At 34.4% G+C, this 15687-nt stretch overlaps 1 protein-coding gene across 3 annotated transcripts; it reads right to left on the bottom strand.

Moving 5' to 3' along the window:
• Nucleotides 1-2111: 2111 nt before the first annotated feature.
• LOC128680036 (facilitated trehalose transporter Tret1-like) lies at nt 2112-12643 on the bottom strand. Of its 3 annotated transcripts, XM_053762677.2 has the most exons (5): nt 7138-7219; nt 7037-7080; nt 5337-5387; nt 4700-4832; nt 2112-3710 (listed from the first exon to the last, which is right to left on the bottom strand). In XM_053762677.2, exons 3-5 carry the CDS (start codon nt 5355-5357, stop codon nt 2371-2373), a joined length of 1494 nt encoding a protein of 497 aa, XP_053618652.1. In that variant the 5' UTR covers nt 5358-5387; nt 7037-7080; nt 7138-7219; the 3' UTR covers nt 2112-2370. The 3 variants fall into 3 exon arrangements, with proteins under 3 accessions (XP_053618652.1, XP_053618653.1, XP_053618654.1); XM_053762678.1 differs by lacking the exons at nt 7037-7080; nt 7138-7219 and adding an exon at nt 12389-12643; XM_053762679.2 differs by lacking the exons at nt 7037-7080; nt 7138-7219 and adding an exon at nt 6769-6790.
• Between the last annotated feature and the right edge of the window lie 3044 nt (nt 12644-15687).

Raw genomic sequence — 15687 nt, 5'->3', positions numbered from 1 at the left:
GCGCTGTTTTCAGTTCCTCGTAATTTTTAAAAGCTTTTTCCGTCCTCAGCCACAATTCAGCCGTGCCGCCCAGGCACCGGCGAGCAATTATTAACTTTTGCTGCGGGGTCCACCCGAATATCTCTGCGTTATCCTCCAGGTCTTGTGTCCACCTCGCCGACGAATAAGTCATATCGTCGCCAGTGAACTTGGGTATGGAGTCCACCACGTTCATCAGATTACCGACCTTGTTGCTATCGTTTTTATCGTCGTCAGGCATCTTTTCGTTTGTTTGCACGTAGTCCGCGTCTTCTTGCTAACCTCGTTCGTTTTTATTTTTGGTTACCGGCCGGTGAAACGTGCAAGCCACTAATCCAATTATTGTGATGTAAGTCTTCCGAATTATTTAGACCCAATATTATCCCGGACGAGAATTTTGTGGGAGGGTCTAAATAAAATAATATTTTATGTTAACTCTGCATTCTTTTATTATTAAATCACAAAGAAAAAAAATCTTACGCACTTCACAATGTCCTGTCTTATATCTTATTTCTGTCATTCTTTTTTTTTTTTTTAGAGCGAGCTAGCTACATCCGCTCGTTCGGAAACCATCAACTTCCGAATTAGCCTTTCTTAGCGTTCAGAAATTAATTAACAAAAAAAAAATCCTACATATATATATATATATATATATATATATATATATATATATATATATATATATATATATCTAGGTAATTATAATTTATAATCGCCTACTGTTGTTTCTTAGCAAAATTGGTGCTTCCTCGAGTTTTTATTCATAAGTATAAAGTGTAGTATGTACCTAGTTACCAAAGATTTGTAACAATTTAGAACGTAGATAGGTACTACATTAATAACTCTAATGGTCGTATCTCTAGATGTTTTCCGGCCGGAGTTAGAATGAATGGAGAAGAAAGTTTTTAATGTTTTTTTTATGTCAATAATGTAATTTTTGAACAATAAGGTTCATAAAATTATTCTAAATGGTTTTTAGAAGTCACAGTATAATTATTAAAATTAAAAAAATTACTTATAAATATTATTATTTTTTTATATAGAAATGTAACCCCCTCACTCAATAAAAAATTAAGAACTCCGAAGTTGCTGGCTTCATCTCATCAGCTAGAAAAGAACTGGCGGTTTATACATTTTGCAAAAATAACTAAGAAAATTCTCGATTAAATTATCTTTTAATTAAAAAATTAGATCAAAATCGGTACCACGGACAAATTCAAAATTCTTTATTCCATTTAGGATGATGTACATCACTTATTGACGTCAAAATGGACATACGGATGGACAAACATACAGATACGCAGATACGTTCTCCTCCTGTCGTTAGGGGTTAAAATAATCCGAATCTATATTATATTTATTCCTGTCCGTATCCAATCCATATTCCAACTTCATACACAATTGTGACCTTGAAAAACTACTGCGACACGATTGACTTCACATTATAGCAGAATCATCGAATAAAAAGTTTAACTTAGAACATACATTGTTAAAACATTACTTGCAGATTTTATTAATTCGATAAATATATAAATCGATTTATTTATCGTGGCTCGTGACGAATGGGATCGTGATCCGATCGGCACAATAGATATTTTTTATCGATGCATTTATTGGTCCGATTTTTATACAAATATAAAACATATATCTAGGTTAATTGAATAGTTTTAGAGATCCGTATCTTTTTTTCTCCCGTTCAAAATCGACCATATGATCGAATCAAACAATCTGTCAAGAAAAAAGAAAACTGATTTTTTTGCCATTACCATACCAAATGGAACGTTAAAAATTCGTTGATAGATAGAAGATAGGTAGATAGATTCTAAACAAAACACTCAGTGTTGCCAGCACTCAAGAGAAATCACCCTCGTTTTATTTTCATCACTTTTCTTGACAGCATGTAGTTTCTCTCTCATCTGAGCGAATTTCCGGTGGCCTCCTCAAGTCTGATCGAGTAACTAGTCCCTAATAATAATATGTCATAATTAGCGAGCAATTAGCGCAATATCGACATGGTAGTGAACAATGCATAGTTAATGAAATCATCAATTATCTTGTTGGCTAAGGTCAAAAACGGAAGTAAAACAAGGAAACAGTGTGTTTCACAACTGTATTTTAGTCAGAAGAAAATTATCATAATCTATTTAATTTGTCTTAGATTAATATTAATGTAATGTAAAATATCTTGCACATCGTCTTATTATTATACTTCATTGGCATACAAAAATATTATTCTTATACTAAATATCATAATCAAAAAGAGAGTCTTACTCTAGTTGTTTAAAGTAGCCTTAAGACCATACTTATATCTATTTTTTGACTCGTATCTCTAGCGTTTTTATGAAAATGATCTTATTTTACAACAATTTTCTCCTTATTAATTAACGTCATTTGTACTTCAGGGTCTGCAGTCTTCTTGCCTTTAAAACTATCTTCTATATCCTGTAAAGTTCTATCTTTTGTCTCTGGTAATAACGCGAACATGATTAATAAAAATACTGTTAAAGTAGCTGAATATACCAAGAATGCTCCTTCAACTCCTACCGACGAATATAAATGTGGAGCAGTCTTCATAGACACCATAAATGATGGAGTCAAAAAGGATGTTGATAGCGTTGATCCTAAACTTCTATAAGCTAAAGGAAATACTTCCCCGCATATAACCCAATTCAAAGGAACTAATCCTAAACAAAATGACACTGTATACATTATCATCAAAGCCATAGGTACAGTATCTAATATCCAACCTGCTGGGAATAAGCCAGCTTGTCTCATATACACAAATACTGAGATTGACGATAATGATAATACTGTTAAAGCACCACTAGTAAACAGTATAGTCCTTCTTTTGAAGTATTTCAACAGAAATATCGCGAGGAAAGCGCACACAGTTCTTAATAAATCTATCACTGTAAATTGCCAGGCTACGTCATTAGGATCCTCTTTGTCCAATACCGCTTGCAGCATGATATTTCCGTAAGCTGCCACCATATGCGCACCACCGAATTCAAACACAATCAACATACTTATTGCTATAATAGCCGGCTTATAAAACTCTTTCTTCTTGAAGATTCTCAAAACTTCCTTCAAAGAATCTGTTATGGACTTGCAAATTCCTTTAACAGAAAATCTTTTAACGACATCTCCTCTCCTCCTTTCTTCTGCTTTCATTTCTTCAGTTTGCGCTTCGATCATAGCGGTAAGTTCTTCTTTTTGCTCCGGTCCATCACCTCTAACCCATCTGAAGGCTTTCGTAGCTTCACCGAATTTTCCTTTCGAGACGAGCCAACCGGGAGATTCGGGCGAAAGGCTTATAATGATCATAGAGATTAATGGAAACATTGAGCAGACTATCGCTGTGGACTTCCACGTGAGATGTGCCCCCCACAAATGTGATAAAAATATTCCCAATCCCAAAGATATGGCGAAGGTTCCAAGAAACGCTCCTCTGTATTTTGGATCGGTGTATTCTGCGACTAATATTGCTGCTAATGGGGTCCTAAGACCTAATGCTAGGCCGTGGAGAAGTCTGGCTACTAGGAAAGCTGGCACTGATTTTCCTAGGATAAAGACGATCCATCCTAAGAGGGCAGGTACTGTGCTGATGAGATGGGCTTTCTGACGACCGAATCGTGTCATCAGGATTGGAGATATGAAGTTTCCAACGATACCCATGGCGCCGACGACTGATGCTGTAAAAACATATCAAGTTAAATAATTTTAGATGAAAAATATTAATGTTTTTCTTGTCTTTATGTACCTTACCTAGGTACAAATAAAAGTGGCTCCGATGTATTGCTTAATTAGAATAATAAAATGTTTCTACAACAATAGCTGTTAAAAAATAAAATATCTATAAGCAGTTTTTTTTTGTTACGAGTATGTCTGACGCTTTAGGCTATACAGTCTACAAGCGAGGCCTATTGTCGTTTACAATTAAATCAGTCGTAAAACTATAATAAAAATAATAAATGTCACGTTCGTATATATAATTAATCATAGAAACAGTAAATCTTTATGTTGTTAATAATACAATAACCTCCTTATTCTCGATTTATATTTTTTTTACGAGTTTTTACGAGGCCACTTTGTTTCCGCTGTTCCATGTATGTTTTTAAAATAATAATTTTCCATATGTAGTGGAATTATTATTCTTAATCGTATAAAAATCATGAGATAACTGGTGAACTTGTTTGACTCAAACTCAAATATGTTTATTGCAGTAACTGTGTAGTACAAGGTGTGGCACATACAATAGTTTCAACAGTTTACCCTTACAGGCTTGCAATATTAGCGTTATGACTTATCCTCTGAAATTAAGTGAGCTTTTTCTAAAATCTGCCGTCTTAGGCCGCGGCCTATATGGCCTATTGATAAATCTAGGTCTGAACAAAGGAAATATACCGTAACAGAGAACTGAAGAGTACCTAGGTACTACGTAACTGTAAACAGAGAAAAATAGATACTTCGAAAAACACGTATAGGTGCACACGAGAAGAAACATGTATCGTATACCCCATAGATAAAAGAAATAATGGTGTGCCCGCAGTTTTACAACGCTTACCTACCTTGCCGGTGTTTTGTATGAGGTAGGCTGGGAATTTATATGGGAATGTTTTATCTAATTTATCTACGCTGTTGTGTTTAGCTCTCATTGTCTTTGAGACTGGAGCATACATACCAATCCATGAGGTGTCGTGGTCTGTCAACACCACTTCGCCTGTAGTTTTGAGTTGAGCGAAGAGGACTGCCGGGAAGCCGTGAGCGCAGCCATGCCCCGCTATATTGAGCGCGGCGCCGCTCACCACGAACGCCTGGCAACGATTGTCCAGATAGAAATACACAGGAGACATAATACATATCTATAATATGGGTACCAGTAGGTACCAGTATTATCCCAATTTCAATGAATTTCATCCCGAAAGAGTGCAAACGCAACGAATTAGTTGGCACTGTAGATTATATTTATGAATAAAAATACTGGACGTAAAATTCTCGCATTCCCATAAGAAAAAGCCTAACTAACTACCACATGGGAGCCAGGTTGATCCGCCCTCAACCACACCCAATCTGACCAGCGGGGTCAGTAGTGAACAATACTCGATTTGGTCCTTCGAACCGGACAAGGTTTCTACTCTTTGTTAACTAGATATGATGTACATCATCCGCCTACTCTTACCCCACTTTATATAGGTGCGGTACAGCATGTCAGCCTCCACTTCTCCCTGTCTGGTGTTAACCGGTCTGTTACATTTGATATGATGTTAATAACTATATTAAAACTAAATTGACTAAAAAAATTGTTCGTCTGTTGTTACCTGTTTTATAAAGGGCTTCATCGCTTTTTGTCTTCATGCAGAAGAAGTGAACTGCAAAAAATATAAAATTGTTATAATTATTTATAAACACATATAGTTAGTGTTGATGGGTGTACGTACGTACGTACGTATATAGAACAGAAAATCGATAATTTTAATTTACCGTTTACCTTCCGAAGCGATACAAATGCGCCGTTTAAACAATGTTTTATCTATTGTGTCTACAAAAAATTGTTTTTACTAATAATACATGGCTTTTTACTAAAGTTCCTATCGACAAACACGAAATAAAGCATCATTTCTGTAAAACAATGTGAAAAAAAAAGGCGACCCACTTCAAATTTTCACATTTTCAATCGATCTTAGATCCCATGGCAAATTTAACCAGCAAATTGGGCAAGGAATAAGGAAATCAATTATATAATCTATGGTTTTGTGACAATCAAGAAAAAACATGGCGGGAAAAATACGGAATACTTTTGTTTCCCATTGTTAGCGTGTTTATCAAACTTCGTTCGCCATTCACCATTGGTCATGGTTACGATCCGACCGGCCCAGGTCATGATGGAAAATCACTTTCCTCATTGGTCTAGGTCGTGGTAGCTGTAGGTCTATTTATTGATTATTATCTTTTACTCGCCGTTTCTAGCCCGAATTTCCCATTTGAAAAGTACGTTTATTTTAGGTAAAAAATATTTTTTTCAAGTTTGGTCAAGTAAATAAACAAATTTACTTTCACATTTTATAATAAACTGGGGGTGTTATTGAAATTAGCTTTTGTCCGCACTGAACTTCTTTTCGATAAAAATAATATTTTTTTGTTCCAATGTATTTAATACATAAAATTCCACCCATTAATGAAGTACTTAATCTTCCGTGTATATAACTATGTCAATTATCGCTTGCAGAAAGGGAATTTTCGTAAAAATATGTAAAAAATGTAATGTAGTTAGCTACAAATTCACATTTTTAATAATAATATATTTTATTTTATTTTAAAAGGATACATATTGTGTACCGTTGTATTTAGCTAAATAAATATTAATTAAAAGTACATGTAAGTATATTATAACAAAAATGTAACTTGTAGACATTATTAATTTGTAATCTTTATTAAATAGGCCTCGTGTCAGGGTTGCCAGTAGCGGTTATTACATTTAAAAACAATAGACAAATGAAGACTATACCTAAGTTCAGTCACGTTCAGTTTACGACGCTCGTTTAGTTACCTATCAGATCCGCAAATTATGTTTCGTGTTTAGATGTGACATAACGTGCGTATGAATAATGTTGAAATCATAATGATAATTTGCGCCTGTGTATCCTATAATAATTTTTATTGTAAGTCAAGAAAACAAGCCTCAATACAAAATATTACAAATTATTTTCATTATGATTTCATGTTTTGTTAGTATACTTGCTTACTACTAACCTGTATGCCTAAAATAAAAAAAAATACTATTTTACTACGTCGAGCATTGTACAAGAAGTCATGTCAAACACTTTTTCAAAGGCTTGTGCAATCTCTATTCTAAGGAGCGAAACAATGACGTCTTTGGACATTGAGTTAAAAACCGTTCAAAAAAAAAAAAAATATTTTACCAAATGCGTCGTTATGTGTGAGAATGAATTTGAATAAAAGCATTATTATCTATCGATACCTTCAAACTCCACAATCAACACATAAAAACATTACCTACCTGCCTTAAATTTGCATTCACTGTTAAACGAACATCAATTAATTTGCCTCCTCAATAAAACGAGGGAATAAACCAAAAAAAAAAAAGAACATCAATTAATTATTTCCCGCGTAATTTTCCCGCACAAATCATACAATGCCGACACGCACAAACTAAACTTTTTACCCACCGAGTCCACTCTTTTAAACTTGCTATTTTTTTCTTCTCCATCGCCAATGAGGCCTTGGCAATGAATCTATACAGTCTACCAGCTTAAAAAGATCTACAGCATCTCAGAATTCGTTCTATGTATGGTTCTATTTTATTTTGTCACTTGACTAAATACCTACACGTATTTGGTTCGAAAATTCATTATTACATTCCCAATATTTTATAAGGAAATAACGTTAGGAACAATTACAGATTTTTTTTCTTCCGTGTTAATGTGTCAATAAATTGGCGGATTAGTTTTTTTGACGCCAATTTACTTTTTTGTAAACTTCGTTTTTTCCATAGTTTTTGCAATTTTATTACTAAAAATCTAAATTTTATTAGGTATTTTATGGTCTGAAATGATCAATGATATTAAATTAAATGTTGTATATACCAACCTAATCTATATTTTTTTTTACTTGGAATGAGGAACTTATTGATAGATGAATACAAAAAGGAAAATACCAAGTAAGTACTTATAAAAAGTGATAAAGAATGTAAAGTAATGAAAATGTCTATTATCTATTTTCCTCAAGTTACAAACTTAATTATACTTGCCTTCATAATATATGTTGAACTAATTAAGACTCGGGGCTTCACTCCTGTAGGAATTTAGAAGAAAAAAGTGCCCCGTGTCCTATTTTAGATCAATTCTACCTTCTACCCGTGTACTCATCGAAATCCTCGTTTTTCATTGCTTTAGTCGATCTTAGAAAATGGATTTATTTATTTCCCCAAGCTAGTAGACATGAGTAAAGCCAGCTGGACTCGCTAATCATAAAATATAGTCCTCAATATAATAAACAATACAATCTGACATACGAAAATATGCGCGTTGATTTATAATTATGACTTGCTACGATATTTAACACATTATGAAGATCCTATATAAATATAAGTATAGATTCTTTAAAACAACAATACCTTACGCAATTATTGCATGATGCCCGCAGATAATAAAGATTATGCATGGAATATAAATTGCTTCCGTGTGGGAAAATCTTTGGAATTATCCAGACAACGATGCCATGCAACGTGATTATGAAAAAAAAAAGTTACAGTTTGTCTATTATTTATGTTACAGGAAAGGAAATGGCTACCCTTTTTGAATAAAGATTGGTTAAATTTTAATATTTAATTAAACTTAATAAATTATACCTACTTAATGAATTTTACCTAATTATACCTAAACCTTCCTGAAGCATCACACTATCTTTTGGTGAAATTCGCATGGAAATCTCGTTTTTGAGTTTATCGCGAACAGACAGACAGACAAACGCGGCAGAGGACTTTGTTTTATAATATGTAAGGATAAGGATATAGTCCCATGATATAGACTTATGAAAAGTCTTAATTCTTAGACCAAATCTGAAATTAAAGATCTTCTATTATTTGTAATACCAAGCAGGCAAACAGGCATGCGGTAATCCCACCTGATGGTAAGTGGTCACCAATGCCTATCAGCGCCTGCAATACCAGGGTTGTCACAAGCGCGTTGCCTATTTTGTGGCCTACATGTAACCACACTGACTCTCTCACCCTTCCAACCGGAACACAACAATGCAAGAACTGTTTGGCGGCTGAAATAGTTGGAGAGTGAGGTGCGACGACCTTTGAACCAAGATCTAGCTCTGGTGAGGTGATCTCAAAAATCCGTCTTATTCTGTTTTCACGCTATAATCTTAAAGACTTCGGTTCAGAACACTATACTTGTATCTTTCAAGCGTAAGTTATTTATCTTGATATTCTATTTTTTACGCAAGCAAGATTTGTACCTAGTCGAAAATCGGGAAGTGATCAATGTACATAAATGCAGCTATATTAGTAAGATTTGATTTGACTTGTGCAAAATGAAATAAATGTTAATATTTTATGTTGTTTAGGTTAGAGCAAAAGTTCATCTAACAAGCAGCGGCATCGAATAAAATAATAAAGTTTTTTACATCCTGTTACTATAAAAATATACGTTTAAAAGCTGCAAGACTAGTCTTACTAATGGCCGTTGTGGCCGGGTTATACCGTTAGGATACCATAGGTGATTAACTATATGAATTTTAAATTTAATCAATGTTTTTAAAATGCGTCAGTGAAGCGATAGTAGAAATGAGGCATTTTATTTAACAAATAAAATGCCTCTATTTCTACTATTTCCCTAAAAATAAAACAGACAACCCCTGTTCAGTATTGCCAGGAGCAAAATTATTTTTGTGTTTTGTAATACACACGTAATAAATATTTAAAAAACAAGATGGCTTGAAGTAAAGAAGAAAAAGTAGGAATATGGATCCTTGGTTCCTCTATAGGTGAGGAATATATAAAAGTATGGATACCTCACTCTCATTTATTACTGCCGCCAAGCCAAACAGCGTGCTTGCATTGTTGACATTGTTTGTGTTCCGGTTTGAGTGTTGAGAGAGTGTGACAAAAGATCCTAGACCACGAAGCGGGCGACGCGCTTGTCGCATGTGACAAGCGTTGTGCCATATTTTTTAAATAGTGAATGTCAGTTGTATTTTTAATTTAGGTACTTGAATGACACATAAACCAGCTGGTATACACATATTTTTTTATTTTCAAATAAACTTAAATCCATTATAATGTTAATCTTAAAAGGGTTGACATTTCAGGGTTTTAAGAGTTTTTTTTTTCATTTGTATGTAAGGTTTTATTATTTATCCACATGATTTCATAGGTTTTAGCCACGGATATAAAAACATTTAGCAAACGTCGAAATATGAGGTTCAAATTAATGGAATTAGTGGGTACTCCATAGTACAGTCAACAGCACATCAGATTACCCTGCATATGGCGCGCTAATAGCGACGAGTTTGCAATTAATGTGGGCAGGTTGATGTGCTCTTGACTACTACCTACTAATTCCATGTTCAAATATGATTTCATTTTATATTGTCATTTGAGGTTGTAATAATATTTTATTATCGTTGTCTTGATCTCTATTTTGTATAACTCGTAAAATATGAAAGTAATGCTTAGGACATTTAAAAATGATACATCAAGCGTGCAACATGCAATGAAGAAAGCATGCAATTAAATTACTCATGTAGATACTAGATACCTATATTTTGCATAAACATTTCAATTTTAGTCTTAAACCTCACCGCACACATATCAATAAGGTTGTTGGAAATCCCAACACTAAATTATATTTTTATTCTTTACTATAGCAACATTTACGCTCAAATTTAAAAATGTTATCTCTTCCTTTTCCTCTTTCGCCCCAATAAAAAGTGCTCCCAAGTAATCTCGGCATATTTATTTAATCGGATCCGAAAAACTACAATAAATTACAGTCCACTGCACCACGAGCCGTCATTTATACAAATGATCCCAAAAATGCAAAAAAATGTCACCATGTAATTAACGGACGGCCCCTAAGCAAACAAGGCTTTAATATACGGATAATACACAAAAAAAAATATTATTAAAGAACGCGACGATTTGATAACCTCCCTTTTTTAATTCGTTCAAAAATACACTCAGTCCGTTTATATATCTAAGAAATTAGTGCAAATATTTGCCATAAAACTGGGAAATTAACGTAATTTCGCCACAGAGCTCGTCCCACTGCAGCATGTCTGAAATGCACCATTGCAATTCAACTTTTTTAACGATCAAATTAAGTGTTGGGTTGGCTTACTTTAGATTGGGTTGATATTTCAGATAACATGCACAATTAAGGTTCAACTAAAGCGTACTTAAAAACTACAGTTAGCCAGTTTTAAGTACGCTAAACTGACAAGTTTAGCGATTTAATTTAGTATTTCTTAACACAGAACAAGTAGGTCTAGTACCTAATACCTAGGTACTGGTACTTCATTCGACAGACAACGCAGAACAACCTATAAATTGAACTTTTGACGCCTATTCAGTGCCCAAAAGCAAAAGATAAGGTAAAATATAATTTATCGGCTACAAACTAAGATCGAATGATTTTATATGACTAGTGTTTGCCCGCGGCTTCGACCGCGTCTGTTTCGTGCGTCGTCTCACAACTTATTATTGTCAATATCTCGGGTTCTAAACAACGTATCGCGATGAAACCTATACCAGATTTTAAGTTAAACCATCCGGTATGCAATTGTGAAAACCACATCCAAATCCATTCCAGTAGTATTCCAGTAGTTTTCGCGTGATGCGCGAACAAACATACAGACAGACAAAACATTTAAAGAAAAATGTTTTAGCCTCTGTTAGTCCCCATAAATATTGTTCTTTAATATCTCCTATGTACAGACATAGCCCACTTACAATTTTATTATATGTCAAATTCAAATTCAAATTCAAAATATACAACGATATACATCACTTATTGACGTACACGTACACGACACAAGTCTACTGCCGGCTTCCAAAGCGCAGGTGAAGAAGAAGCGGCGCAACAAACTTCACCGCAGCCTTTTCTCCAAGGACGTCAATTAACAAATATAGGTCTTATATATATATTAAAATGTAGATATAGACTACGTTTATATTTGTGTAAGTACGTAATTACATAAGTAACTATAGTTTACATAAATGACGATATTGACATTCACCTTGATTGTTCCCTAGAAATATGATACATGTGCTTCGGAATGCACTTTTAAAATTTCAGGAGGCTTAGAATGTTTGTCAACACGGTGATTTTTTATCTTGATCTTAGAAAACATTAGACAGAAAATATCTTACTATGTACCATCATGAAAGTTTGCGATTACAACATCAGTGTAAGTGTTAGAATGTCGGAAATAGTAACGGAAACTTATATTTACTTTTACAGATCTTTCACGGTGATATAAGTATATAAATAGGTATATACCTTACTCTTTTTGCCACGTGTAGTTCTTCTCTAGAATACTTATTCTAGAGAATTCTTATCCTATTCCATGTCCTGCCATATCCTACGAGGCGACAGGACCTTGTCAGCTGATAACCAATAATAGCATTCTCGAGGAGAGTAGACGTCAGGCAGGGAATCGGTAAAATCAAAGCTAAATCTTAAAAAAAAATTTGGTATATTTTTTCCCCGGGCTTCGCGGCACCACATTTCCAGATGTAAGTAGTCGAAGAAGAGAGAGATACTATTACAATAATGACACTTTTACATTACATAAATTTTATGTAAAGGTAATTTTCGAAACGTATTAACTCGAAACTTACTTTCTGCCAGACAAGGTCCTTTTAAAAAGTCCAGTGTGTTAAAATGTCCCGTGTATCATGATGTCCAGTCCCATAATACCCAGTGCACTCTCACATTATCCGTGTTCACAAAAAAAAATCACATCACAAATTCTACCGGCCAGCTATTACATTTGAATTTGGAATTCCGATATATTTATTAATCGATAATTTCGCGGGCTTAGTGCGGGGAAAGCGGCTGTCGAGTGTCGAGATTTCACTGAACAGTCGCCGACTGGGCCATCGGTTACGACACTGTCTGTAGTGCTGTAGGCTTCTCATTCATCATGACATGCCATAGGTAATTATTACGTCAAAATTCTCATATCTGTCAAAATTCAAGATATGTCTACCCCTATAAAACAAAAAACACAAAATCAGTAAGAAGAATTTTGTTGATCCGAAGGCACAGATAAAATTCTTAAAAAGTAATAGTGGCGGGCGGAAAACATTTGTTTATAGAGGAACAAACTTTATTTTAGGCGAGGTTGCGGCGCTGCTGCAGAAAAATATTACGAAAAAACTTTTCTAAATGGTCGCTTATAACTACAAAGTTTAAATAATACCTATACCTACATAATTTACTTCAATACCTATAAGAAGATGTATTTCCATCTACATCTGCCCTATATAGGTACTTACTATTAATCACGTCAGAGAATTCTTTGTTTACAACATTGTCTCATAATATTATGTTGTAATTATGTCGCACGCTGGAATTGCCCGTTTAGCTTATTCTGTTTATGGAGGCAAAGGTAAAAGAAGGAACGTTGCTATATACTTATAAATAGGTAGAAAAGATTTGTATCTTTATATTTTTGTAGCAAATAGATTCAAAAACTTATGGACTCATTTTGATTAGTTATGAAGAAAATTAGAAGCGAAATAAAACGCAGACAGTTACAAGTCTAGTTTATGAAATAAAATAATTGTTAAAAATTCTAAAAATGCCGCGCATTTGTAAATATTTAGGACAATCTTTTTGTCGATAAATTCTTCGCCCTTCACTAAAACTGTCCATCACGTGACCGGCACACGAACGTCCAACTTATGCAACTGCAGATTCGTTATAAGTACCTATTTTGCACAGTGCAGGTGACATAAGACTTTTGAGTTACGAGCACCGATGTACAGAATATGGATAGACAAGAAGGGTAACCGGACATTTGTAACCTCTTCACACGAAAACAAACGGAACAATTTTTGTAGCAATTCAAAAATAAAAGCTGATCAGAAATCCTTAGGTCGCTCGCGTGAATTACCCACGGGAACAGTTATTTTTCAGGAATGAAAGGGATTCTATGTGCTTTTCCGTATTTCAAACTACATCTATACATAATTTCAAGAATATTGGTTAATTAGATAAAGAGTCTTGAAACAAACAAATAAATAAACAAACTTACTTTAGCATTTAAAATATGTATTAGTTAGGAAGTTAGATGGATTCATGTTTTTGGCAATCTTCTGGAATTATATTATTTATACCAGGCTTGGTTTTGATTCTAATCAAACCAATTAGTTACTTGGATAATTAATTTGGATAGCTAGTATCTGTAATTATTGCATGATTAATTTATGTTTTCTATGTAGTTACTAAGTAGGCATTGTCGGTCGCGGCAAGAAGTATCTATGTCACTCTCCAGCTGAGCTCCACACGAAAAATCATTCCTCAATCCAATGCACAGATTTAAAAATGTAATGTTTTATATCGGTGATCCAATGCTCAATTTTGACGTGAGAGAAGGTAAAAAAAACTCACTTTTACATGCATAATATTGTAATATGCTCCGACGCGGTACAGTGCTAAACTGATTCCATTAATATACGATATAAATGTACATATTATAATGTACGTAGTTGTACGTGAAAAATTAAAAATTGTACGTCATGTACTTATTAGAAAAAAATAGTTGGTCGTGGTACCGTCAAAGAGCGTGCTTCCCCGCGGTGCCACATATACTTCTAAAGAGTCTTACTTATATAATTATCAGGATTGGTTAATGAGAAAAATGTACGTTAATTGATCATTTTCATTTCCAGTTTAATTCTTGTAAATGTCTTACAACCTATTGGCTGTACAAAAACCTGAATACATATTATTTTAGTGTACTTCTCTCTCTCTGTCGCTGTCGTCTCCGCATGTTCTTAGTGGCGTTCGGGGCTGTGGCGTCGCATACGCAGATATATACCTACTTAAGTTACAATTCTATGTCTTGTTATTTTATTGCAGTATGTGAATATCTCACTATTGGATGCGTACGTACAAACACAAAATGGCTTTCGGTATGTTTATAATGAATCGAATTTTGGTGGGTGATGCGCTGGTGAGAAATAATAACAGACGGAAAGACAAAATGTTGATTAGAAAGGGGGAGGGGCTCGACGTAAAAACTAAAACCTCTTCCACACGATACAATCTGATTGCCTAATTTGATTGCCGATTGAATTGGGTACAATCTGATCGTCCGTCCACACGTACACGGCAAAATTTCCAATTTCAGTATTTGACTGAGCAATCCCAAATCGGGCGATACCGGCCACCCAATAACCTTGAATTTCATATTCCGTCCACACGACCCAATTTGATTGTCAATCTAAACAAATTGGGCGTAAAATTAAGTCGTGTGGAAGGGGTTTAATAATGTGACAAGAAATACAATAATAGTAGGTATATAGTTTTGTACAATACAAGATGTGAGGAAGTTATTTATCCACAAGTCGTATCGTGGTAAACGTGATCAATTTATACTGTCTATAAACTTTATGTTGATTACTACAATAAAACAAACGTTTAATCGCTTATTTTAATGCTGAAAAAACAAATATGTACTTACATAGATGTGAATATTCAATTCTTATGTATGAAGACTTAGTCAACTAAGTGCCTACTTATGTATATAATGTGATATTTTTTTTATATACCTAGGTATATGCGTCTAGCGACCCGCACGGCTTCACACGGGGGCAATATTAGGGATATTATGCATACATAACCTTCCTCTTTAATCACTATATTAAAAAAAAACACATCAAAATCCGTTGCATAGTATTAAACAGTGTGGGCACACTGTTGTCGAAAAGTTTGCCAAACTTTGGTAGATTTGATACACATTGCTGGTTTTTCATTGCGGTAAATAAAAGCACTCGTACTAACTACGCAATGTCAATGCAAACGCATTCGCGTCGGCATGTGCTGAGTTCGGCAACAGTAAGAAGCTGGCATAAACATACATATACAAGACGATTGTAAGGAATTTACTCATGAGGATAGACAGAAGACC

Source organism: Plodia interpunctella, chromosome 23, assembly GCF_027563975.2.
Source record: "Plodia interpunctella isolate USDA-ARS_2022_Savannah chromosome 23, ilPloInte3.2, whole genome shotgun sequence".
Lineage (NCBI taxonomy): Eukaryota > Metazoa > Arthropoda > Insecta > Lepidoptera > Pyralidae > Plodia > Plodia interpunctella.
The sequence above is the reverse complement of the archived record's forward strand: the minus strand, read 5'-3'. Positions and strand labels throughout refer to the sequence as shown.

Bases quoted from the DNA above. Each gene is read 5' to 3' on its own strand.
- LOC128680036 (XM_053762678.1), bottom strand. From the start codon at position 5,357: ATGAAGCCCTTTATAAAACAG. The intron at 4,833-5,336 runs GTAACAACAGAC...AATCGTTGCCAG, and splicing joins TGAAGCCCTTTATAAAACAG to GCGTTCGTGGTGAGCGGCGC. The intron at 3,711-4,699 runs GTATGTATGCTC...ATGTTTTTACAG, and splicing joins CCACGACACCTCATGGATTG to CATCAGTCGTCGGCGCCATG.